Genomic DNA, 27,274 nt, shown 5'->3' on the forward strand with positions numbered 1-27,274 from the left:
CAGCACAGACCAGAACATTCGCACGGGGACCGATGGTGGGCGTATGCGCAGGGTCATTTCTGTACATTTCTCCCACCTCCTCCCAAGGGGGTACGCGAATCAGTGAGAGTCACTTAGATATGTGTGCACATTCCACATCATTCGATGATCGGCGAATGGATGTTTATGTTAAACTTCCATTCGCAGGCCCTGTATGCAAACACATGCTGTGAGGGGGGTGGGCGGCCCGGCATTCGCTGGGTGGGGTTTGGTGGACTCTCAAGGCTGTGAATTTCCAGCCTTGTGAATCAACCACAATAGCCCCCTAAGCAATGTTACCTGTTTAAATGAAGTCCCACACAGTATGTCCCATATATCTTAAATATTCAATGTCCTGCATCAGCCGGTGCTGCAGCAGAAATCACAGGGAAAATGGTGCCGCAGTCCCTTTCTCTGTGATTTGTGCTTAGTGTAGAGATCCCCGGGAACAAGGTGAAAAAAAAATCCCTGATACGGACAACTTTTGAGAGCTAATTAGATAGTGATCAGTGGATGTTGCAGTCATATACCAATGTTAATTGAATTTCCCACCATAGTTCTGATTGCAGCAGTATAGCAGTACAAACTTCTGAAGCATGTCTTTGTCTTCTGGCTACAAATTATCAACGTAAACTGAGAAAACTAGCTTCTAGTGACAAGGAAGTACTCATATTTATTTTGTAGTGTTTGTATATGTGTGATGTGATGTTGGTGTTTGGCTTTTCATGTTGTACATATGGCACCCCAATTCAAATACTTTGCTTACTTCTGTGATAGTTAGTGCACATTTAGGTGTAGAGTAGGGGTTCTCAAACTCAGTCCTCAGGACCCCACACAGTTCTTGTTTTCCAGGTCACCCAGCTGGTGGACAGGTGCATTCATTACTCATTGACACAATTGAAAAGATCCACAGGTGGAGCTAATTATTTCACTTGTGATTCTGTTAGGAGACATGCACTGTGTGGGGTCCTGACGACCGAGTTTGAGAACCTGTAGTGTAGAGCATAATGCTCTATTTAGTTTGTTTTTGCTATCTCTGTCACCACAGCTCTGCAGAGCCACCCTCTATTTTAGTGTGTGCACATGTAGAGTTTAATGAAGAAATGTTTTTCTGAACAGGTAACTATTTTCTTGCACTATATATGGGCTGGACCCCTGCAGGCCATTGCAGTTACTGTGCTTCTCTGGATTGAGATTGGACCATCATGTATGGCGGGTATAGCTGTGCTGTTTATCCTCATGCCTTTACAAACTTGTCTTGGAAAATTATTTACGTCATTAAGGTAAAACTTTATGATGGTACGCTTTACCTTTTTTTATTTGTTTATTTAACCACTTCAATGGTATGGTGGGAAATTTTCTGGGCTCATCTGTGCTGCCTCGTGGGCTGTCCTGGAAAATTTCTGAGCATACCACCAGCAGGTAGGTGTGTGACAGTGGTGCCTCCAGCTGTGCACCCCTGGTGGCATCACCTCTAGGGGCACACTCCCATTGCTCCCCCCCTCCTGTTGCTCCCCCCTTGACCTCCGCATTCCGGCAATCATATGCCGGAGCTTGCATGCCGCTGCTCCCCTGCCACTGCTCCCGCCGAAATTAGCATTGCATCAGTGACCATGGGGCGGGACTCGGGAGTGCTCGGGAGTTCGGACACATGAGTTCCCCCTAGCCGCCCCCAAACCTCCCCTAGCTTGGCCTGACAGCTGGTAACTGATGCAGTGCGAATAATGGCGGGGAGCTCCGGCGTAAGAGCGCAGGAGGGCGGAGGTCAGGAACAGGGGGTGGGGGGGAGCGACAGGGGGGGACAGTCGGGACTGGCTGCTGCCCTTGAGTGGTGAGTATTGCTGGGGCAGGACAAACCTGCCCTGGTATCCCAGCAAAACCCGCCACTCAAGGGGTTAATGTATTTATTTTATATAATATTTTTAGCTTTTATACGTGCGAGTATATAATTTCCTGCTTTGCTGAGGGGTAGCAAGAAGTGGCACCACCAAGCTGTATTTACATTTTGGATATATAAGCATGCAAGGTTCAAACAGATTTTCGCTAGCTGAATGTCATTTATAACTTAGAGGTGGCGTCAAAAGGCACTGGGAGGTGATATTTTGGAACTATAGATTAAACCTGTATAGGTGTAACTAGACATTTGCCTTTTTTTTAAGTTTTAGAACTTAATTATGTCTAAATAATGATTACTCTTAGGAGCAAGACAGCAGCTTTTACAGACACCAGGATTCGGACCATGAATGAAGTAATATCTGGGATGAGGATAATAAAGATGTATGCTTGGGAGCATTCCTTTACAGAGCTGGTCAATGACATAAGGAAGTAAGTACAGTTATTTGTTTGCAATGTCTGCTGAGAAACTTCTCTGCCGTTTGTTCTCTTTAGTCATTTTTTATTTGACCCTTTCCTTTAGTAAAATACTCTGGGGTGAACAGGGATTTTATTGCCCTTATTGCTTAAGGTCTTCATACATATGCAATAGATTGTCACAATTCACCAATCCCCATTGCCTGGGTTGGGAAGTCTGGTATATTCAAAATGCTGGTTTTCCCTTATTTGCTGTTCCTGACCTAAAAATGACTAAGAAAGGCAAATCTGAGAATATGACTGAGAACATGCACACGATGTTCAGTGTTTCTCTGATGCTGCATCTTCGGATGCATTCTCTGGCTCAGGGAAGCCTGTGGATGGTGATTGCAGCATTTTCTGAACCTCTCATATCAGCCGCTAATAAATTTGCCTGTACAAAAGTGTAGAAAGTTTGTGTGCTACAGAATTTAGACTCTTAGAGGTACATTTACTAAAGTTTCTAAAAATGAAAAATGTAGATGTTGCCCATAGCGACCAATAATAATATGGCCATAATCATTTTTGTATTGCATCCTAGAACATGATAGACCTTATCTGATTGGTTGCTATGGGAAACATCACCGCTTTTCATTTTTAGAAGCTTTAGTAAATTTTCCCCTAAGCATCACTCTGGCAGGGATTTGTGAATGATTAAAAACTTTCTATTTTTAGCACTTCATACTGTAAGTGCTATATAAATCAACGATCTCCTAAATGGTAAAAAGACCAAGGAGGCGGTTATTGACTTTAGAAGATCAAGAAGGTCGACTATTAATCCGTTGATTTTAAATAGTGAAGAGGTGGAGAGGGTTACAAATACAACATTTTTGGGCATTACGTTCTCGGAAGATCTGTCCTGGTCCACACATACCGCAATGGCAGTTGGAAAGGCTCAGCAACGACTTTTACTGCTGCGTAATCGGGAGTCTGTTGACTTATGCCATTGCGGTATGGTATGGAAATTCAAAGTGCTCTGATCGTAGATCCCTAGATAGGATAGTTTGGGCTGCTGAAAAGGTCATTGGTCAACCTTTGCCTAGGATGGCAGACATTTTTTTAAGAAGGGGGAAAGCAAAGGCTAAAAAAATCATTTTAGACCCTAGTCATCCCTCTTTTCTCCCTGTTGCCCTCTGGGAAACGTTACAGGTGCTTGAGTTGCCGTACTCGCCGGTTGCGGAACAGTTTTTTCCCATCTGTTATTTTGTGTTTGAATTGTGATGTATGAATGTTGAATATGAGTATTTCCTTCTTCTCTTCTTTTCTTCCTTGTTAATTTCACTGTACATTTTTTTATGTTGTAGTGACAATAAATTATTATTCTATTCTAATAAACAAATTAAGTACAGCAGACTTAAATACTTTCTACTGTCAAATCGCATGGTTCTCCAAAGTATTGGAAAATAGAGAATCAATACTTTCTTAAGGTCCAAACACATTGTGCGATTATGCCCAGCGTGTATGGACAGCAAAGACCGCTGGCATCGCTGGGGTGAAAGCCGCTCAGTGCAAACACACTGAGAGGCCTGCCCGGTGCCGTCAGTGGTGGGGTGAGGTGGGGGGGCTTTGCATAGCACAGCAATATGCAAAGCCGTCCTCAAAGCCGCTCATCTGCTGCTAATACCAGCAGATGAGCGGCTTTCCCGGCAATGATAACTTGCTGTTTTAAACAGCTTTCAGCTCAAAGTCACCAAGTGTGTATGGGCCTTTAAGCATTTACTTTAAGTCTAGTATGCCTGAAAAGTGGTTGCAAGGTGTAACTCCCCCTGAAAATACTAGACTCCTGAGTAATTACGGAGTATTACAGTACGGCGCTGCGAAACACTTGTGGCGCCTTATAAATAAAACTATAATAATAATATTTACTAAGAAAGGAGGGCATGCTCTTTCTGTAGGATATGGCTTGTCATGGGCAGGTGGCTTATTGGTCTGCAGCTATGTCTATCTCAGGCTTTCCCAACCACGGTCCTCAAGGCACAGCAACAGTGCAGGTTTTAGTGATATCCAGGCTTCAGCACAGATGGTTTAATCAGAATCACTCAGATACTAATTAAGTCACCTGTGCTCAAGCCTGGATATCACTAAAACCTGCACTGTTGGTGTGCCTTGAGGACCGTGGTTGGGAAAGCCTGGTCTATCTGCACCAAACAGTAATTACTTTACCATCATTTAAAAATGGCTCCTAACTTGAAAGCATTGATGTGGTATTTTATGAAGAAACTTTTCATGGCCACCATGACCCTCTGAGACATGCAGGCATTTATCACCAAGGATAGTTTGGAGATTACAGTATGTTTATGGTAAAGTACACCATATCTTAAAAATGTTCTTTTTCCCTACCAGGAATTTTAATCCTTTTGTTTGCAGTTAGTATTAGGGATTTATTTCCGAGCATGTAATCATCATTTTGGCTTTATATTACTGTACGGTGTAAAGGCATTAGTTTTGTTTTTTGTTTTTTTATTATTGTAGGAAGGAGATATCGAAGGTTCTTCTAAGTTCTTATCTACGTGGAATGAACTTGGCATCTTTCTTTGTTGCAAGCAAAATTATCGTTTTTGTGACTTTCACCACATATGTTCTGCTTGGCAATGTTATCTCTGCCAGTCGAGTGTTTGTTGCAGTGTCCCTTTATAGTGCAGTGAGACTCACTGTCACTCTCTTCTTCCCCTCAGCTGTTGAGAGGGTATCTGAGGCCAAAGTCAGCATAAGGAGGATTAAGGTACGTTGCCAATACATTAATTTATTATTGGAATTCCATACTTCCATTTTTTTATATTGTTTAAACATTCCTAAACAGAATTCTTAATTTATAGAAGTACATTTATAAAGGCCATGGAATAGGCTAGTAATGCACAAAACAGGGAAATTTGTGTGTTCTGTTGGAAAATTTGAATGTGGGTCTTAACAGGAAACCGCACCTATGTGGATACGGATTAGATTAAACACGCCCTGTGATGACCAGTCATGTGAAACATATAGCGGTATATTCAATTAAAGTCAGATCCAGCCTAATCAGACTGTCTAATTTGGCTGCTGCTGCTCACCCGGTCCCGGCGCTGGTACAAGGTGAGCAGCAGCATTAGCATCGGGAGGACGGTGCCGGATGAGCAGCAGCAGCAGCGGTGGTTGTTGCTCACTCTGCGCCGTCCTCCCCACCTCACCTCCTCAATCCGACTTCCTTTTTTAAAGTCGGATTGAGATTGTCCGAAACTGGCCAAAATCTGTCCAATTTGGCCCAGTTTCTGACAAAAGCATGTGCATTGGTGGCATTTCCACCAATTCATGTTTTTTTTCGAAGATGTTGGAGCTTTAGAATAATAAATAAATTGATTGGATTGATCGAATCCATTGATTCGACTAAAAAATAAAAGTCGGAAACTGTAGTTTTCTGACAAACGTCAGTTTCCGACTAATTGAATTGACCCCATAATGCTCTGCCATATTGCTTTATTAAATCAAATGAAACACTATCTTGCATTGTAACATTCTAGGACTCCTAGAAAAGGGATAGAAGTAAAAGTTTGTTATTCTGCTTTGTTATCCCTTAAGACAGCATAAATACAATAATGTACAGATTATATTATATGATATATCTGAAATAATTAACACTCTCCCTGAAAGATCTGTCTGAGATATGGCTCCTTGCTTATTCAGTACCAAATATTAGTGAAGAAAACTGGAAACTTTAGTTGACCACTTCAGCTGAAATCACTATTTATTTATTTACAGTTTCTCATATAGCGCAGCAGATTCCGTTGCGCTTTACAATAGTAGACAGTGATAAGACAAACTGGGTAACAACAGACAGACTTGGAGATAGGAGGGCCCTGCTGCAAGCTTACAATCTATAGGGATATAGGGGGGAAACACAAGGACAGGCACCAGTAATAGCATAGCAGTTACAAGTCCAGAAGGGAAGCTATATAATACATAAGTGCCTCGGAGGGTTATGCATGTAGAACTTAAATATGATAGGCTTGCCTGAAGAGGTGAGTTTTCATGGAACGCTTGAAAGTTTGGAGACTGGTGGAGAGTCTTAATGTGCGTGGAAGGGCATTCCATAGGATGGGAGCAGCCCGATAATGAGGTCACTAATGAGGTCACTAATGAGGTCTTCAGCTGAAATCACTAATGTGGGCCAATTTGTGCAAGCAAACTGTATTAGGTATTTTAGCAAGGCTATGCTGATTGTGTGGGAGCTGTCCAAACTATAACTATCCAGAATAATGGAACCTCTCCACTAAACCACTATAAGACATTCCATGGCTATAAAACATCTACAGTATACTGTCCTGCTACATGGTACTATCCATGACAGAAAGCATGAAAATGATAATGTTTATTAAGTATTTTGGCGTAGATTTATTAAGCTTGGTGAAGTGATAAAGTGTCTGTGTTTTTATCACCGGTCAATCAGCTCCTATCTGTGAAGTTGGTTGGTTTGAAAAATTTCAGGTAGGAGCTGATTGGCCAGTGATAAAAAACAGATACTTTATCACTTCACCAAGCCTAATAAATCTACCCCTTCTGGTATGATCAGAATTATATGTGCATGAGGTAGATACTAAAGTTTTTTGCCATCTTAATGTAAACAGTATTGTGCCATACACTTTCTTTCCATGAACTTTTTAATTTGCATGTATTTTAAAAATAGCGCCCGCCTGACATATGTCACTCACAGAGATTCTCATATGATTATAATTGGCACTGCATTTACAAAAATCGTTCATTACTCTTAAGGTCCATACACACTGGTTGACTATGCCCAGCGTGTTTGGACAGGGATAATCGCATTCATTGCTGGGGGGAAAAAAACGCTTTCCCCCTGCTCGGCACCGACGGAGGGGGAGTAGGACTGCTTAGCATAGCGCAGTGCTATGCAAAGCCGTACTCAAAGCCGTTCATCTGCTGGTATAACCAACAGATGAGCGGCTTTCCCAGCGATGATGCGGGAGCTCGCATCATCACTCATCGCCGGGGCATACACACTGGGCGGCTTTGAGCTGAAAGCCACTCAAACCTGCTGTTTTGAGCGACTTTCAGCAAGTTGGCATTTTTTCCTGTACCACAAAAGGAAACGGTTCTTAAACAAAACAAAACCACAAAAAAAAAAAAAAAACTAATTTAGATCCTAATGGCAGTATCGCTCCATCTGTTTCTAGAACAGGTTATTGAGAAACAATGGAAAAAGGGAGTGAACCCGGATCACGCTAGGTGATTCGGGGTCAGGTGCGCCTGACTGAGTTGTTTTCCTAAGCAGCTGCCCTGGGACAGGGTAGTTAGTCCTGTGCAAAATGGTTTACAAAAGAAAAAAAGATGGGAGTGGGCAGCGCTAATTAAAGTGCTGTTAATGTGCAATATTTGGCAGAAAAAAATGAAGATAAAAATAGAAGATTGGTTAGATCTATCACAGTTTTAATACAATTTCTAAAATATAAGGCCAGAAGATCAGGCTAAAAAAAATTGACAATGATAAATTAGAACGGTAAAATTGTCATCTCACCAAACCGAACCACATGGGGGTAAGGCCCAGGAAGTCCCAAGTGTCCAGGGGATGTGCACTGATATCACACACTTGTTGGTGGGGGTAATGCGGAATGTCCAAACGGTGGTACTGGTACGGTCCCCGAACTGCAATGTGGAGGGAGGGCACAGAGATGTAGATGCCAGGAGTGGCCCAAGATGGCATGAATATTTGTAATCCAATGGATGGGATAAGCGGGGGGCCAGTGAAACTGGTGATGGGCCTTCCGGGCAGTGAGTAGGATGATTTCCTCAGGGTGGTTCACCTAAGTAGGTGGTGGGGTAGGTGAGGCAGAAATCCTGACCGGTTTCGCTGCTCCAGGCAGCTTTATCAAAGTTTCAATCCTTCCTGGGCCTTACCCCCATGTGGTTCGGTTTGGTGAGATGACAATTTTACCGTTCTAATTTATCATTGTCAATTGTTTTTAGCCTTATATTTTAGTAATTGTATTAAAACTGTGATAGATCTAACCAATCTTCTATTTTTATCTTCATTTTTTTCTGCCAAATATTGCACATTAACAGCACTTTAATTAGCGCTGCCCACTCCCATCTTTTTTTCTTTTGTATAGGTTATTGAGAAAGTGTTTGCAACTCAACTAGAAACTAGCCTTTTAGCCCACAAATGTATGATCCACTTCAATCAGGAAAGACTTAACACTGAAAGAGATCTGGCATGTGTGCTTAAAGATTTTCTTATGGCAAGAGATTGAGGTGACTGTTCAATCTTAGTCCTTCTGGATGTCTGTAGCATTTGATACCATGGACCATGGGATTCTGATTGAGAGCCTGAAAAATTCCCATGGACTAGTTAGCTTAGTCCCTTAGCTGGTTCAACTAATTTCTCACCAGCAAGTGACAGTCTATTCTGGAGTATACTCCTCATCACCAGTGCCATGTGTTCTATATTATCTCCCATGGTATTACCACTGGTTGATGTATGTGGATTTAGTGATGTCCACTTATTTGCTGTCTATTTAATGATCCATACCTTTGAGTACAATACCAGGCACACATTGGTGCATGTCTGACTGTGACAGGTGTACTACACAGTGGGGCAGGTGTATTAAACCTGTTGAAGAGATGCAGTCATGGGATCGATTCCCACCATGGCCCTAATCCTGGCCACACATCAGACGAACTTTCTACCAACCATCCAACTAGTTGCTTGGATGGAATAAAAATATGGTACTGGATGCGAGCAAATGTAATATTTACTTCAAAAATTTGCTCCCAAAATCTGGAAAAGGACAAAAACTGTCGCTCAGACACGGTACTGTAGTTGAACCTGTTGGATTTCAACAATTTGACTGAAAGTTTTTGCCCATTTTCCTTGGTTTGTGAGCACATTTCTGATTTTATTTTGCTCCCATCCAGTACCAAATTTTTATTCCATCCAAGCAACTAGTTGGATGGTTGGAAGAAAGTTGGTCTGATGTGTGGCCAGCATAACTGTGCGGAGTTTGTATATACTCCCCGTACTTGCGTGGGTTTCCTCTGGGTACTCTGGTTTCCTCCCACAATCCAAAAATATACTGGTAGGTTATTTGGCTCCTAACAAAAATGAACCCTAGAATGAATGAATGAGTGTGCGTGTACATGTGGTAGGGTATATAGATTGTAAGCTCCACTGGGGCAGGGACTGATGGGAGTGTTCAAATAGTCACTGTAAAGCGCTGCAGAATATGTGTGCTCTATATAAGAAACTTTTAACTAACAAAACAAATACAGTGGAATGTGATAATGCACCAGCCAATCAACCCCTAACTGTCACAGCTGATTGGCTGGTGCACCTTCTACTTTATCTCTACCTTTATCTCAACTTTATCACTTCACCAGGCTTAATACATCTGCCCCAATGTGACTAAACAACAATCCTTGTTATTACAGATCTTTTACTTGCATTGTTTGAAACTTATCTGGCAGAAAAAAATGTTAACAAGATTTTACATGAAGTCTGATAAACATTATTCAACATCCTCAATTATTTCCATATTTATAACCGTCACTTACCTACTTGGTTTATTCCATTCCAGAACTTTTTATTGCTTGATGAGATTACAAAACCAGATAAAGATCAGCCAGAGGAAAATGAGGAGGACCTGTTGGTGCAAATACAAGATCTGACCTGTTACTGGGATAATGTAAGTTTTAGGATGACTTTTTTATTACTGATTCACTGTGTAGAGAAACTACAATTAATACACTTTTACATGATTTGCTTACATTTGGCAATTTATAATTTGTAAGCTAAATATAGTATTTGTTCCGGATTTTGTTCCAAATGTTAAACTAAATTCTGCAAGCCTAATCAAATAAATGGGGTTTTAACCTGTAACTTCGATATAAGGAAAGGATATTTGTATTTTTGCATCTGCAGCAATCTCTTTGCTCCTGCCGACCCAGCATATTCCATAATATAGTGCTGCCTGGGTTATTCGGTTATGCAAGAGCAATCTGCTGAGACCAATCAAGTGAATAATATGACATAATAAAGCAATTATATTGGCATTGTACTAATGCTAAATACTGTGTATTATATATAATTATATATATATATATATATATATATATATATATATATATATATATATATATATATATATATATAGGGTGGTGAGGCCGGCACTCAGGACTTGGGTAATAGGCCAACAGGTAACCGGCTCCGGTGCCTTCTTGCAGAAGGATGGATGTCCCCCCGGGATATAGTACAGGAATAAGCGGCACTCGGAGACTGATATTAATGGTGTAAACCTCGTGGAATATTTATTCCATGTGCAGCAGTCAAAACGTTTCGGAGCTCGCAGGCTCCGTCGTCAGTTGCAACTGACGACGGAGCCTGCGAGCTCCGAAACGTTTTGACTGCTGCACATGGAATAAATATTCCACGAGGTTTACACCATTAATATCAGTCTCCGAGTGCCGCTTATTCCTGTACTATATATATATATATATATATATATATATATATATATATGTATGTATGTATGTATGTGTATATATATATATATATATATATATATATATATATATATATATATATATATATACACACACAATAGTGGAGTGGCGCCTTTCACACAAATGTAAGATAGTCCTGATATAATATCCAATTTTCAGATCCAAAGAAGCAAGAAGGGAATTCTTCCAATATTCATTTATTATTCTTCAGTGGATAAGAGTATAAAACAACGAGTAGATAACATCCCAACGCGTTTCGTCTCACAGAGACTTCATCAGGGGAATATGTTGTATCAATCTTCTATAGGTGAATTCTACTGCTTAACTGCGTAACTCCTATTAAAGTGTATGATAACGATGGTCTCTTCAGAAGGAAAAGGAAGCTCTCTGGAGGGCATATTCTATTTCTATTCTTCTGGAAGATATTTTATCCCAATCCGGTCACTATTTTCTGATCAACCTGGGAGGCCTTCAGAATTTCCTTTTTTCAATGAACACTTAGGCATTTCTAACTAAAAATTATCCGCAATATATATGGGAAATCCTTAAATTAAACAGGATCAAGGAGATTATCTCTTAAAACCATCGTTATCATGCACTTTAGTAGGAGTTACGCAGTTAAGCAGTAGAATTCACCTATAGAAGATTGATACAACATATTCCCCTGATGAAGTCTCTGTGAGACGAAACGCGTTGGGATGTTATCTACTCGTTGTTTTATACTCTTATCCACTGAAGAATAATAAATGAATATTGGAAGAATTCCCTTCTTGCTTCTTTGGATCTGAAAATTGGATATTATATCAGGACTATCTTACATTTGTGTGAAAGGCGCCACTCCACTATTGTGTAGTATCTTGGTTGTTTTATTCCCTTCCCTCAGGGAATTTAGTGGAAAGGCTGCCATAAGTCAAGTCATTACTAACATTTCTACTTTGTGTCATATATCTGAGCATAGCGCGTGTTGGAATATTGGGATTATATATATATATATATATATATATATATATATATATATATATATATATGTATATGTATGTATGTATGTATGTATGTTTTTTGGCAATTTAAAACATAACTAATCACCAGTGTACTATGTATCCCATTAATAAACTGAATGGTGGTCTCTATTTGATCAGTGTACACCCTGCTGTACAGGTCGCCATTGTTTTTTGCGGTACTGATCATTATTATGAGAGCACCGTCATAATCAAACAAAAACAAGAAAACCCGGGTAATCATTAAAAGCTGCCTTGGATCCTTGTTCTCCCTCTGGTGTAGAAGGTACTCCTATGCAGACTCCTCCAACATGTTTAAACACCTAGTAGGTGTCTTTGTCAAGGACACCCCACCAGGTGAAGGTAAAGAAGATTATTTTGTTGATCCCTGTGCAAGACATCACTTTTCTTTGTTTTTTATTACATACTTATCTGTTTGCCAGTGATTGTAGCACTGGTCTAGTTCAAGTGGTGACCTGCAGCAGAGGTAACGCCGAATCTTCAGAATCCCTTTTTCTTTGTTATATTATGAGAGCAGTTGCATAAGGCATAAGCAAACTATGTCAAGTGACAGATGCCACACATACAGTAATAAAGCACAGGGCTTGCTAGCAGTTTTTTGTTTTTCTGCAAAGAAGCTGGTATCCAAGGATAAATGTGGCATTCATTGACATACATATGCACCTTTGTATACATTTATGTAGTGTATGTTCAGTAGTTCTGTATGAAGTATAGCAATCTTGCTTTCCTTACCTCAAATTACTTGGTCCAGTTCTCCCATTTGTTTTGATTTTAGTGATCATTTCTGTTTTGTTGCTGCCACCTACTGGTACTCACAAAACATTTTCAGTATTTCAGACTTTATTTCTTACTGTATTTCGCATGAGTTTTTTTTTGCCTATTAGCTCTGACATGATTCTGTGGCATTGTGAAAGAATAAAAGCAGTTAATGAGAATTCATTTAAGGTTAAGGGTGATATAAGCAGAAAGTATTGTATCCTGTGAGTGTCAAATGTGTTCACAGTTCATTGTAGCTTCTTACGCAGTGTATTTCCCTTCACTGCGGTGCAATTGTTTTCTCTCTAGTTGTGTAGGTGTAAATGGTTTTCTCTTGCAGCAAGGCAGGGTGACACTGGTATATGGGTTAGAGGTTGGAACTGCAGGAGCTGACAACCCCACAATTTCAGAGTTGGTTGCAGGTCCATACACACTGGACGATTTTGTCCAGCGTGTATGGACAGCGATGACCGCTGTAATCACTGGGGTGAAGCTGCTCAGGGCATACACACTGAGCAGCTGTCCCCCTTCCTGGCGCTGCCAGTGCTATGCAAAGCTGTCCACAAAGCCGCCAATCTGCTGGTAATACAAGCAGATGAACGGCTTTCCCGGCGATGATGCCAGTGCTCTCATCGCTGGGCCATACACAGTGTGTGGCTTTGAGCTGAAAGCCACTCAAAACACCAAGTTTTAGTGTCTTTCAGCTCAAAATCACCCAGTGTGTATGGGCCTTTTGTTTGTGAGAGCATGCTGTTGTACTTTTGGAGCAGTTCAGCACCATGCTTTCTGCTTATGGGATCACTGATGTAGGCTGTGACATACCTACGTTTTGCCACCACTCCCTGTTACCTCCCCTAATCTGTCCCTGTCAATAATTTTTTATAAGAAATCCACACTGCGAGGCACATGCACATTTGGCAGGTAATCACTAAACTAGCGGGCAGCCCCCCAATGATTAGCACTGTTGCTTCAGCACTGGTTCCATCCCACTGTATCAGTGTGGACTAAATAGATTCTTCCCATGTTTTTATATGGTACATCCAGACTAGGTCATGCTAGGGTTGTTTACAGCCCTGGTTGGTGGGTGGTTACAGTTCACGCCTCGGGTACACTTCTTGTGATGACCTCTTCTTCTTTCATGCGGAGGCCAGACTTCCATTTTGTCCACTGTTGCTGTTAATATGAAAGGAGAGAGCTTCATAGTACTTAAAGTATCCATTCATGGGGTCAAATTTATGAGGCATAAAAAGTTCACGTTTATAAATTCAGTACATTACATGATGTATTATGCAGTGCTCTGTGCCACAAGTTACATACAACAACATAATGGGTAATTGTGTCAATAATACAAAAATGTACTTGCAAGCAAAAAGATGTGTGCAACAGAAAAATACACCAGAGCAGAAGTTGTAGGCAATAGCATTATCAGCCTGCAATAATAAAGCAGTCATTAGTCACTGGCATTGCTGTGCAGCTATCGCTGGTCGCATATTGCTGGCATAAGAAGAGACCACAGAAGGCTGTAACCTGAAGAATATGAATCCGTAGCTGTGTAAATCAGTCAGTTGTGTGGTGGCCAGAACGGTTCTTCACCATTTATCATGGCTGATCCTCATTACTCTGTTCCTTTTAGAGGAGGATTTTTCTTCCAGTTGCCGGTCAGTCTGGAGTTTCTGTGTGCAGCAGGTGTCAGTCTTTAGTTGCGTATTCGATACCTGATACTGCAAAGACTTTTGTTTCAAATGTTTATAGACAAGTAGCACAAATAAATAATTTCATTAGTTACAAATGTCTCCACATACATCTGTCCTCCATGCGACACATGTTGCGTTATGTGTAATGTTTGAGCTTTGTGTGACTCTGTGCTGCCAGGTGTCTTTATGCTACTGTACTTCAGGTAAATAGGATCTTATTTCCAGAGTGAATAGGATGCACAAGGATATGCAGCATTTTATATACAGTTTATAAGAAATGTAATGTTAATCTTTTCTGGTTCATTCCGTTTTGCAAGGAAGACGCTATTTAAAAGTCACCCGGCGCTGCACATGGCGCAACTCAAAGGCTATTTGACGTGAAAGGAGGCTTTATATACATAGACACATCTGTATAGATGTCAGTAACAGCAAAAGGGGAGGCAGAATTGTTTGGATTCGACAATTATTCCAATAAAATGTTCTACTCTAAAAAATGCAACTTTGAAAAATGCTGAACACTTTCATGTTTCATACAAGCATGTTATTTCATTTTTTCTAAGTTTTGCTGCAACACTGTTAAATCTCTCCAGGTCTCTCAACCATGGCAAACTCCTAATCAAACTGCTTGCACAGCAGAATATAAATCAGGAAAGTTCAGCTGAAACCATGTTCTTCTTGGCTACAAATCTCATGTGTGCTCTTCCAGCTGTGCCATGACCCTGACTAGACTAGAATAGTATGCTCTCTTCTACATGGCACTCAGGGGCAGGTTTATTAAGCTTGGAGAAGAGATAAACTGGAGATAAAGCGGAGAAAAGGTAAAAGGAGGTAAAGCACCAGCCAATCAGGTGTGTTTGAAAATGACAGTTGGGAGTTGATTGGCTGGTGCTTTATCTCCTTTTACCTTTTCTCCGCTTTATCTCCAGTTTATCTCTTCTCCAAACTTAATAAATCTGCCCCTCACTTGCTTACCTCAACTACGACCCATCAACAGATTTTTAGCAGAACTGGCTGTCAAATACCCTATAAAATTCAATACAACCAAATTATACAGTCACTAATATAAATAGAACTATTTGTGTATTAGCAGAATCTCATTTTTATTGGATTTTTTTTCTTTTTGGTTCAGAACAATTTTTGGGGGAAATACCATAATTGCCTTGTGTTATTGTCCATGAGGTTTATCAGTTGTGAAGCATGTCTCCTTTCTTTGCTGGTGAAGCTAAATAATATGTGCTAATTAATTTACAGACTTTGGAAACGCCAACTCTTCAAAATATCTCCTGCAGTGTGAGACCTGGGGAATTGCTGGCGGTAATCGGACCAGTTGGATCCGGGAAAGTGAGTCTAGTTTTTCCTCTGCTTTTATTTCTCATCACTCTCTGAAAACCTCCAATTTGTGATTTTACAGTATAATAAAAGTGCTGATACTTTTGTAGGCTGCATTCAGAGCTAGCCATTGGGCTTGTGATGAAAGAGACTGTGTATTTACATTTATTGTCCCAATGCATTGCAAATGAGTGATGACAAATCAAAGAAAACTGATAGGGGTGTTACTACTTTGTCAAGTCACAATGGTCTTTCTAGTCCACCTAGTTTACCCTACCTAATAATATTTGTGGTCCTTTTCTTATGGGGAAGGCTGTTTGAAGTTTTCAGATGTATTCTGTACAAAAAAAATTCTTCTTTATTAGATTATGGTTTACTCAATGTGGATACATACTGTTTTCCAAGAAACAATGCTCAGATATATCCTAAGAAGTATCTTGGATTAGTCATTTATCAGGTGACTAATTATCATTACCTATGTTGCTGGTTTTTTCCATCTGACTTACCCCATTTTTTACATTATTATTATTATTATTATTATTATTATTATTATTATTATTATTATTATTATTATCTGACCTGATAAGCCAATACTACACTAGAGACATTCTACACACATAATACACATGCATACAATAAATAAAGAGTATTGACGGTATTCAATCTTGGCCTAGTTTTTACGACAGGGGAAATAGCAGCCTCCGCTATTCAATTCTGCCGTTTCCAACAGCATTAAAGGCAGATTCCAACCTAACTGTTTTGTCAGAAAGGGCTGCGGATTGTCACATTCACGGCTGTTTTCCGCCAATTCGCAGCCATTTTTCGCCAACACTTCCACTTTAGGACACACAACAGGCCGAAACATTGGATTCTGCCTGTCGAGTTTCTGTCATGGAGTGAAAACGGCCTGATTTTCGACTGTTTGGACGTTCCGACAGTCGGAATCCCGGCGTGAGTACCACACTATGGGGGGTATTCAATGTCTGGGGCACGGCTGTCGAGCTAGCGCGACAGCCGTGCCCCTGTCCCGTTCTCGGTGAGCTCGCCTGGAGCTCGGCAGTCGGGATTCAATGTCCCGGCCGCCGAGCGGCGAGAATGGGGCGTGGCCGCGAGTTGCGGCCGGAAAGTGACGAGATGCAGCCGGCAGCTCGTCACTTCCCGGCTGTTCTCGGCAGAACGAGCCCGACAGCTAGAGATGTCGGGCTCGTTCTGACAGGAAACCCTGTTCAATGCTGTCGGGGAAGACAGCATTGAATAGGGCCCGTCGAGCATCTCCCCCACGGGAGATGCTCGACGGAGATTGAATATCCCCCTATGTGTGAGTTCCACATCTTTGTATATACCAGTCCTGTGGAGTACAGTCAGAATTCTTTAGACTGCTGAAGCGGGAGTTCTAAAGCCAATTATTGTCTGTAAATTTTGGACACCTGTTCTACGCACATCCGAAAAGATAATGTACAAGTATTAAATTAAAAGAAACCTTCTAAAGTTCAGAAACCGTAGTTATCCTTGGCATGTGTTGCACATAGATGTCAGGAATGTTCTATTAAGAAGGAAAAACCTCCTAATCCATAACGTTTAATGAATTAACCACAAACTGAGTTTTCCCTTCATAAATATAAAAATGGATAAAGTTCTCAATATCAAACAAATGTTCTCTCCTCCTACCCTTTCACAGTCATCCCTTCTGAGTGCAGTGCTGGGTGAGCTGCCAAAAGATAAAGGCTTTGTGGACGTCAGAGGAAGAATTGGATATGTATCGCAGCAGCCGTGGGTGTTTTCAGGCACTGTCAGAAGTAACATATTATTTGGGAAAGAATATGTTCAAGAGAAGTATGAGAAAGTCCTGAGGGTATGCGCACTTAAAAAAGTAAGTATTTATCTGAAGGAGGTGTCTAGCAGCAGACTTGTGCTGAATAGTATTCACTGAATTTATCAGGGGGTTATGATTTAGTCTTTGTTTGGAAGCTTAAGCTGACAAAGCTGCTGTGATATAGGGAACAGATTTGCCTAGAGAAATTCACTAGCACCAGAGCTTATTAAGCACTCAATACAATTGTAGCCATATATGCAAGCAGGATGTGCCCGGGATAATCGCTGACCGAGAAAATTACGCACGCACACGCATGTTTACAAAAAAATACGAGATCCTTTTATTTATTTACAGTTTCTTATATAGTGCAGCATTTATTTTAAATGAAGTGGTAATTATATAAGTTCATGTTTAGATCTAGTATACACAAAGTTTTCATAATTTCTAATTTGCTTCTCTGATTATACAGTATATTCATTAACATTTAATTGCTTCGCCAGAAGTTTATTTGTAAGCTACTGTATTATGCAAACTTTTGCCCTCACACACGGTTCGATTTCATTTGATCCCAATCGAATCAGGATCGAATCACAAAAATCGCATCAAGTGTATAACTCTTGATACCACGTACTGAAGTTTACATTTTATTGTTTATGCATATTTTTGTATATTTTTTTTGTTTTGTTTTCTATCCAGGCTTGTTTAAATACATTGTTTTCACCTTTTATGAAACACAAAGTGTGCCAAAGCTATATAAATACTGTGTGAATAAATACATAAATGTTGTGTAGCTTTTTCAAATAATTTTAGTTTATTTACTGTAAGTGCTACGCAAATGTTCTGCAAGGGCCATATTTATAGAATTGTATCTGCAAACTTAGGTCTCGGGCAGAATTGGCACGGTAGTTGCTTATAAACCACAAGCGCAAAATGTACTCTGTATATGGCAAGAGAGAGTGGTAGTACATGCGCTTGCTTTACTCCAGGAGCTTTTATTACTAAGGGCTTTAATTAAGAAATGGCAACTTTGATGTGATAGTGTAAAACGGCACTCGCAGTCAGGCTTCCGCAGAACAATTTGTATTATAAATCCTAAATGTACCTATTACTACTACAGTATATAGATTAATTGCAATATTTTTTCTCTATAAAGTTCTCAGTTTTGGATTTTTTTAAGAATATTTACTCCATAAAGAACCCCTGCCTAGTCACAGGGAGGCAATCTTTTAGAAAATATATGGTAACCCTCCATCTAAAGTCAATACTTATTATGGTGCTCCAAGAGTGGAATATGTACTTAAAACATAATTCGTTACACATTTTGCTGCTTAAATCGGCTGCTTAAACTCTCCTCTGGGATTTCCTGTTCTTTGAACACTAAATTACAAATGTCAAAATGGCATTTTGTTTCATATTTTTTCCTTCTATTTTTTTATCCACACTTTCAGGTGGATCAACCAGTACCATTGGTGAGACAGTGGATTCTCTTAAACCATTACTAGACCGTGACTTTCTTTGTTCAATATTCTGGCTAAGGCAGAGTTTCCCAAAAACTTTCCATTACAGTCCAGGTTTTAAGGATATCCATTCTTGAGCACACATGACTTAATTAGCACCTCAGTCCATTTTGATGTAACCATCTGGACTCAAGCCGTATTGTGCAGTTGCCTTTTTGGCTAACTAACATAATTTAACAGGAACTTTTTTCTTAGTAATTTGTGAGACTAGACATTCCAGTAATTGGTAGGTGGACACTATATGGAAGATATCTATATGATACATGATTTAAGACACATAAAAGTTGTGGATGCACAGATAGTCATATTGAGGGTCATGCTAATATGATGATGAGCTACATATGCTTTCTGTTTGCTATATACACCATAAGTATAATGTTTATTTAGATTTTTTTTATGTAAGCTACCTATATAATGGTCATCTCATCAACTATTTAAAAGTAGAGTGATAAAGATTATAAAAATATCATTTTATGCTGCCCATACACTTGCAAGATATTGCATGCAGTCATTTGATTTTGACCACATCTGGCCAATAAATGGAATTTTTGTATGCATTTTTAAGGGACCATTCGACATGATGCAAGGGCACGCCATCGAATGTCATGATAGATAGTATGTGCTGCACATAATATCTATCGAATTGCAGGAGTGGCATACTGCCACTTCTGCACAGAGCCCAGCAACTATTCTGGAATTACAACTCTCACAATCCCCTTGCCAATCACAGTACAGGGAGCATTTGGGAGTAAGCTTCATGCCTATAGGCTATATGACCAGAGTAGCTGTGTACTGTAGTCAATAGCAGTTGTGGGAAGTTCAAGGCAGCTGTGGGCAGTTAAGTGACCTGTCGTGAGTACAGTTACAGTGGTGGTGCTGACAATGTAACAGTGTATTGGGCAGTGGTAGTGTTGTGTTAATCCGCAGGCCAGAGGTTTCCTCCTCCCCAGGAGTGGGTGGAATGTAGCCATGAGTGATGGATGGCAGCTCTTTCAGCAATTTACTAGTCAGGAGGCGACCACCCAGTCCGTGCTGCCTGGCAGAGAAGGTGTTGCGTGCAAGCTATTCTTCTAGCGAGTGTGATAGCATCCCCTCGGCCTTGTGTGGATCCTATGCTCAGGACCGGACAGAGAGGATATTGGCAGTGTGTGGGATGAGAGGGAGTTGAGTGCTGTAATGATGGATGGAGCAGGGGGGGGGGGGGGGGGGTGTTATGAGCCAGTTTATCCAGTTACACACTGGACATTGCACAGTCTGTACAAACCTCACTCTCTGCATTAACAGATTCTATGCAATCAAGTGGATGCAATCAAAGATGCTCAGCTCCAGTCCTTATCAGTTGATATTATAGCAGTAAGTTGTTGTTCTTTACCTGTTGCCTTTAAGAGTACCAAGGTAATCAATAGGAGCCGACATTGATTACTACAGAGAAGATCTGCAGTGCAGGGAAGCTGCAGTGATTTACAAGAATTCAGGGGAAATTCATTATATTGTGTGCGAACTAAAGCTTCAGGGGTTCTAAGTGTACCTCAGACTTCTGAGCATACTAGAAATACAAACATCCAGGTTGATCTGAGGCGTCGGTTGCAATCAGTAGGAAATGGGAGTAGCAATTCCAATGTCTAAGAAAAAGAATACTTAGCAGCTCTCAATTAAACTATAACAACTAGTGAATGATTATTCAGAAATGTAATATAATAAAAATTAATATGATTGGCCACTTCTCAGGAACTGGTGACACAATTGATGGTGTTTTATGTCCAATGGTTTAGTTTCCTATATGTTTTAATTAATTTATTATATTACATTTCTGAATAATAATTCACTCATTTTTATAGTTGAATTGAGCATACTAATCCATTTTCCATACCCCCACTTCAAATTTCCACTTTGACCCCTGACTATACCTATATTATAATCACACAGATCTTATACGATTTGTAAGCTATTTTTTCCTGACTTATCTGTACAAAATGAAAAAAGAGAATTGTACGTGCTTTATTTACATATTTATATGAAACTTAACTCAATTTATAACAGGGCTGTATACTAGTCAGGAAAAAGTGATGTTTGATTGTGGCTTTTCATTGTGCAAGATGTGTGCACATAACATACAGGGTAAGGACTGGCATAATGCGGTGGCATTCTCCTGCCCATAAGTCATGCTTTTCTATATTTGTACCTGTGCAAGGGAATATAGACTGTAAGTTACACTGGGACAGGGACTGATTTCAATGACTAATATTCTCTGTGAAGTGTTGAATAATATGTATGGGCTCTATAAGGAATGGATAATAAGTAAATACAATGAATGAATAGATGGAGGTTATTGTGTTCCACAGAGCATATTTAAAGGATTTAAAGTGACTTGAGAACAGTAATATGTTATGAGGTTTGCTGGATTTCTAGAATGTGCAGATATATAATAAAAGGAGAGGTACTTGTTTCCTAGCACGGCGCCCATCGCATCGCAGACCATAAGGCATACGATGTTACGCGATGGCAGGCGATGTTATACAATTTTAAATTGTATACTATCGCATTGTATGCCATTGTATCGCATATACAATGTTATGCAATTTAATATTGTATAAGCACCCTAAAGGGTTTTTCCATGTTAAAAGTGGCCCCTATAAGTTAATTAAACGTGATGGGTGCTTAGTATGTTAAAAGCACCCCCAATGGCACCCCCACTATCAACGCCAACCCGAAGCGTGGCGAGCGCAGCGAGGCCGCGAGGGTGGCCGTACGCGTCCTCCGACCTTTTCATACCTCCACTATCCACGTCGGCATGGAGTTGATTTTATATAGTGTGGCGAACGCAGCGAGCCACCGAGCCCGAAGCGTGGCGAGCGCAGCACGCTCGCGAGGGGACGCGGAATACATGTAAAGTAATACGTGTCCCCTCACGGGGCATGCTGCGCTCGCCACGCTTTGGGCTCGGTGGCTCACTGCGCTCACCACACTATATAAAATCAACTCCACGTCGACGTGGATAGTGAGGGGTATAAAAAGGTCGGAGGACGCGTACCGACGCCCCTCGCGGCCTCGCTGCGCTCGCCACGCTTTGGGGTTGGCGTTCATTGTGGGGGTGGCGTGGGGGTGCATTTAACATTGCAAGCCACCATTAGGGTGCTTATACAATTATAAAATCGTATAGGGGGCTTATGCAATTTAAAATCGCATCGGGTGTATGGCATGCGATGCGATTATATGTCGTACGACTTAATATCGTGGGCGCCGTGCTAGGAAACAAGTACCAAAGGAGATATTGGTTCTTAGAACGACACGTTAAGTGAAACGTTATGATTTTATTCCATTGCATACCTCCCAACATCGGATGATGGTAATATGTGGTGTCGGCATGCTAGGGTTGTTAATGTGCCATCTCTAGAATATTCAGCATAAACGCTACCCGATTGTAACTTGAGGTTACCACACACTACAGAGATTTTACCTCTCTTTATCCGATTCTGACGAGTTAGGCCAAGAAATCTGATGAATAGTGCCAAATTGCATGTTTTTTGTTTCTGATTCTGATCTGATGCACGTTCCCGCACGCATCAGTCAGATCAAAACTGCTGCACATAAATTACGGCAGCGGTGAATGGGGTTGCATGCAATATATCACACTTCTCCCTTCGAGAAGTCGCGTAAGTGTGTGAACACCTTAACATCACATGACCTATACATGGTCTCGCACAGTGCTGTCAATCATCGCCAGCTTGTGCAGTGAGTGTACAGGCAGTTGCCAGATATGTCTTGTGATAGGTCTGTGAACGATTTAGGTTACAGACATATTACTGGTACACACTGGCTGACAGAGCAGCAATATATCTACCATTCAATTGAACAGTTGATCTGTCAGGCCAGTGTGTACACCGTTTCAATATATATGTGAAGAAATTTGTGCATTTCAGGTTATATATTCTATGCACAGTTATTCAGCATGGATTACTTGTAATCAGAGAACCTGCGGAGGACTAGGAGCGGAAATCTGTCCCCCAGTATCAAAGAAAAAAACACTAACCTACACAAAATTGTGAATGAATTGCAAATGCATTGCTAACCACCATGTATTAACAAATCCATTTGCAATTCCTGGAACATCGAAGAGTCTTTGCCATCTGTGTAAATATGAGAAAGTCTTAGGTCCTCTGCTTCTATCAATCTATATCTCATCTCTTGGAAAACTCATCGGTTCTTTCGAATTTCAGTATTATTTATATGTGGATGATACTCAAAGCTATCTATCAACCCCAGAGTTGTCATCAGTAGTTTTGGGCCATGTCTCTAAATGCCTCTCTGCCATCTCGTCTTGGATGTCTTCTTGCCACCTCAAACTCAATATTTCCAAAATGGAATTACTTCTATTCCCACCTGCCAAGAACAGTTACCATCCTGATATCTCCATAACTGTTGACATCTCGACAATCTACCCTACCCCTCAAGCTTGTTGCCTAGGGGTCATCCTCGACTCTGAACTGTCCTTTGTCTCCAAATCATGTTACATGCATCTAAAAAACATATCCAAAATACGACCTTATCTTACACAAGACGCTACTAAATCTCTTATCCATGCACTCATTATATCCCGCATTGATTATTGCAATAGTCTCCTAAATAGTCTTCCCAAAAACATACTCTTGCCACTGCAATCCATTTTAAATGCTGCTGCTAGGCTGATCTTCCCAGCAAGACGCTCTTCATCTGCTGATCCGCTCTGCCAGTCCCTCCATTCGTTACCTGTGTTTTACCGTATTCAATATGAAACCCTTCTGCTAGTGTATAAAGCTATTAACCATACTGCACCAGCTTATATCTCTTTTCCTTATCTCAAAATATCTCCCATCTCGACCATCCGCCCTGCACAAGATCTGCATTTCTCTTCTGCATGGATGTCCCTATAGATTGTAAGCTTGCAGCAGGGCCCTCTTACCTCCAAGTCTGTCTGTTACCTCCAGTTTGTTTTTTTCTCTGTTTACAATTGTAAATCGCAACGGAATCTGCTGCGCTATATAAGAAACTGGAAATAAATAATAAGTCTGAGTCTGAGGCCTCCACTAATCTACTACTGAGACAGGCTCTAAGTGGTCAATGCTAACCCCTTAATGCTGACCCCCCCCCCCTAAAAATGCCTGGGCATGCCTGCATTTTTTGTCCATCTTCACCCAGTGTTCCTATTTACATTCGCATTTTGAACTCACGCATGTGCAATGCGAACTAACAGTCATTCGATAATCATTCAATTTTGCTGCTACACTGTAAAACTTTGTGTACAGATGCAGAGACTTTTTTGCACACAGATACAATTATCACATAAGCAAATTAAACTTGAAAGCTTGGGATTGGATTCTAAGTCAGTTCAATGGATAAGATCTTGGTTGCAGGACAGAAAACAGAGTTGTAGTAAAGGGAGTGCAGTCAAAGGAGGGAAAGGTTACAAGTGGAGTACCCCAGGGATCTGTACTTGGACCGATGCTTTTTAATATCTTTATTGGTGATATTGCAAATGGAATTGAGGGTAAAATGTGCCTTTTTGCAGATGACACAAAGGTATGCAACAGTGTAGACACACCAGGAGGGGTAAAACAAATGATTGGTGATCTAGGTAGATTAGAGGTATGGTCAAGAGCATGGCAACCACAGTTTAATGCCAAAAAATGCAAAACTATGCAAATGGGTCTCAAAAATCCAAGGACTAAATATAGTATAAATGGCACTATAATGGAAACTACTGAGGAAGAGAGGGATCTAGGTGTCACTATTTGAGGGGACTTAAAGGCATTTAGGCAATGTAACAAAGCAATAAAGAAGGCAAGTCAGATGCTTGGTTGCATAGGGAGAGGTATCGGAAGTAGAAAGGAAGAAGTAATAATGCCACTGTATAGATCATTGGTACGACCTCATCATGAGTACTGTGTTCAGTTCTGGAGGCCATATCTCCAGAAGGATATAAATACATTAGAGACTGTACAAAGAAGGCAACTAAAATGGTGCATGGCCTATATCACAAAACATACCAAAAAAGACTAAAAGATCTTAATATGTATCCTATAGATTGTAAGCTTGCAGCAGGGCCCTCTAACCCCCAATTCTGTCTGCTGTTACCCAGTTTGTTTTATCACTGTCTACTATTGTAAAGCGCAATGGAATCTGCTGTGCTATATAAGAAACTGTAAATAAATAAATGTATAGTTTAGAGCAGAGAAGGTCAGTCCTTGGCCCTCTCCTCTTCTCCCTCTACACCACCTCTCTGGGCACCCTCATCAGCTCCTATGGTTTTCATTACTACCTTTATGCTGATGATACCCTAATCTATCTCTCCTCCCCCGACCTATCCCCATCACTCCTGTCCAAGGTCTCCGAATGCCTCACGGCCATCTCAGCCTGGATGACCCAACGCTTCCTGAAACTAAACATGGCTAAAACTGAACTTCTAATCTTCCATCCCCCGAACATCCCCTCTTCTCCCACTATCTCCATCAGCATTGGTGAAACCGAGATCACCTCCACCGACCAAACGCGCTGCCTCTGTGTCATCATTGACTCCTCCCTCTCTCTCACCCCCCACATTCATGCTCTCTCACAGTCTTGCCGCTTTCACCTACGCAACATCTCACGCATCAGACCATTCCTCTCCACTGACGCGACCAAAATTCTCATTCACTCTCTTGTCATCTCCCGCCTTGACTACTGCAACATCCTTCTCTCTGGGCTACCTCTCACCAGCCTCGCACCTCTCCAATCCATTCTTAACGCTGCTGCTAGGCTCATCTTCCTCTCCCGCCGCTCTACCTCCGCCTCCCCGCTCTGTCTATCTCTTCACTGGCTCCCCATTCCTTTCCGAGTTCTCTTTAAACTCCTCACCACCACCTACAAGGCTCTCTCCTCCTCCACCGCTCCTTATCTCTCTTCACTGATCTCTATCCACACTCCCTCCCGTTCCTCTTCGCTCCATCGCTGACCGCCGACTGACCTCTCACCTAATCACCTCCTCCCACTCCCGTGTCCAAGACTTCTCTCGCGCTGCCCCCCTGCACTGGAACAACCTCCCGCCACCCATCAGGCTTTCTGATTCCCTTACCTGCTTCAAGCGCTCCCTCAAAACCCACTTTTTTCGACTAGCCTATGCCTCCTCCTAACCTCTTTTGATCCTCCTATCCTGCCTCCGTTCCCCTCCGTTCCTACTTATCCTGTTGTTTTTCATTCGTCCACCCACCTATTTTTAGTTTGTTAACTCTTATGAGTAGGGTCCTCCTTCCTCACGTACTCACCCTACCTCTTTACCTCACCTGTCCTCCTGTCCTGTTCTTCCCTTCCTCTACTTCATCTTCAGTCTCCTCGACAATTTTGACACCTACTTCTGAACTGATGCTGATTTTATTTCTACCAGCTACACCCCTATACTGTATTTTTCAACACACCCTGTACGTTACCTTGTCATTTGTTTTTTGTTTGCTATGTACGGCGCTGCGGACACTTTGTGGCGCCTTATAAATAAACGTACTACTACTAAGGGGGGACATGATAGAATTTCTACCAGCTATACCCCTATTTATACTGTATTTTTCAACACACCCTGTACGTTACCTTGTCATTTGTTTTTTGTTTGCTATGTACGGCGCTGCGGACACTTTGCGGCGCCTTATAAATAAACGTACTACTACTAAGGGGGGACATGATAGAAACTTTCAAATATTTAAAGGGTTTTTAACAAGGTACAGGTGGGAGACATTCTTCACAGGAAGAGGAGCAACAGAACAATAGGACTTGCACTGAAACTAGAGGGGGGAAGATTCAGGGGGAATTTGAGGAAGAATTAATTCACAGAAAGAGTAGTATATAAGTGGAATAACCTCCCATCAGAGGTGGTAGAGGCAAATACAGTAGAACAATTTAAACATGCTTGGGATAGGCATATTGATATCCTTACAAAGAAATAATGCTCAAATATGGTTTGAGGTAACATGTTTAAAAAAGGATTAAACCCCCCCCCCCCCCCCTAAAAAAAAAACTGCGCTTATAATATAGGTGCATGAATGTCTGAAACCATACTGGACACAGATTTTAATTTCATAAACTTTAAAAAAAAAATATATAAGTAATTTTTAAAAATGTTATTTTAGAAATGTTCAATAATCTGTGGCCATCTATAATAACATTTCTCATCAATTTCATATACTGTGATTAATATTCTATCCAATTGATTACAAGCAATAATTAAAAAATGCAAATATACATATAAAAAAAATTGGGTACTTGTGTATTATCACGGCGCCCGTTACGTAG

At 40.9% G+C, this 27,274-nt stretch overlaps 1 protein-coding gene across 1 annotated transcript in view; it reads left to right on the top strand.

Moving 5' to 3' along the window:
• The window catches only part of ABCC4 (ATP binding cassette subfamily C member 4 (PEL blood group)), a 256,979-nt gene that overhangs the window by 45,387 nt on the left and 184,318 nt on the right, over positions 1-27,274 (top strand). Inside the window, exons 6-11 of the mRNA XM_083168791.1 lie at positions 1,138-1,301; positions 2,218-2,343; positions 4,840-5,089; positions 9,930-10,037; positions 15,575-15,664; positions 17,331-17,522. Of these exons, the coding sequence (XP_083024917.1) occupies positions 1,138-1,301; positions 2,218-2,343; positions 4,840-5,089; positions 9,930-10,037; positions 15,575-15,664; positions 17,331-17,522 (930 nt within the window). The remainder of the gene's footprint in view (positions 1-1,137; positions 1,302-2,217; positions 2,344-4,839; positions 5,090-9,929; positions 10,038-15,574; positions 15,665-17,330; positions 17,523-27,274) is intronic.

The sequence above is a fragment of the Crinia signifera genome, chromosome 2, assembly GCF_055691185.1.
Source record: "Crinia signifera chromosome 2, ASM5569118v1, whole genome shotgun sequence".
Taxonomy (NCBI): domain Eukaryota; kingdom Metazoa; phylum Chordata; class Amphibia; order Anura; family Myobatrachidae; genus Crinia; species Crinia signifera.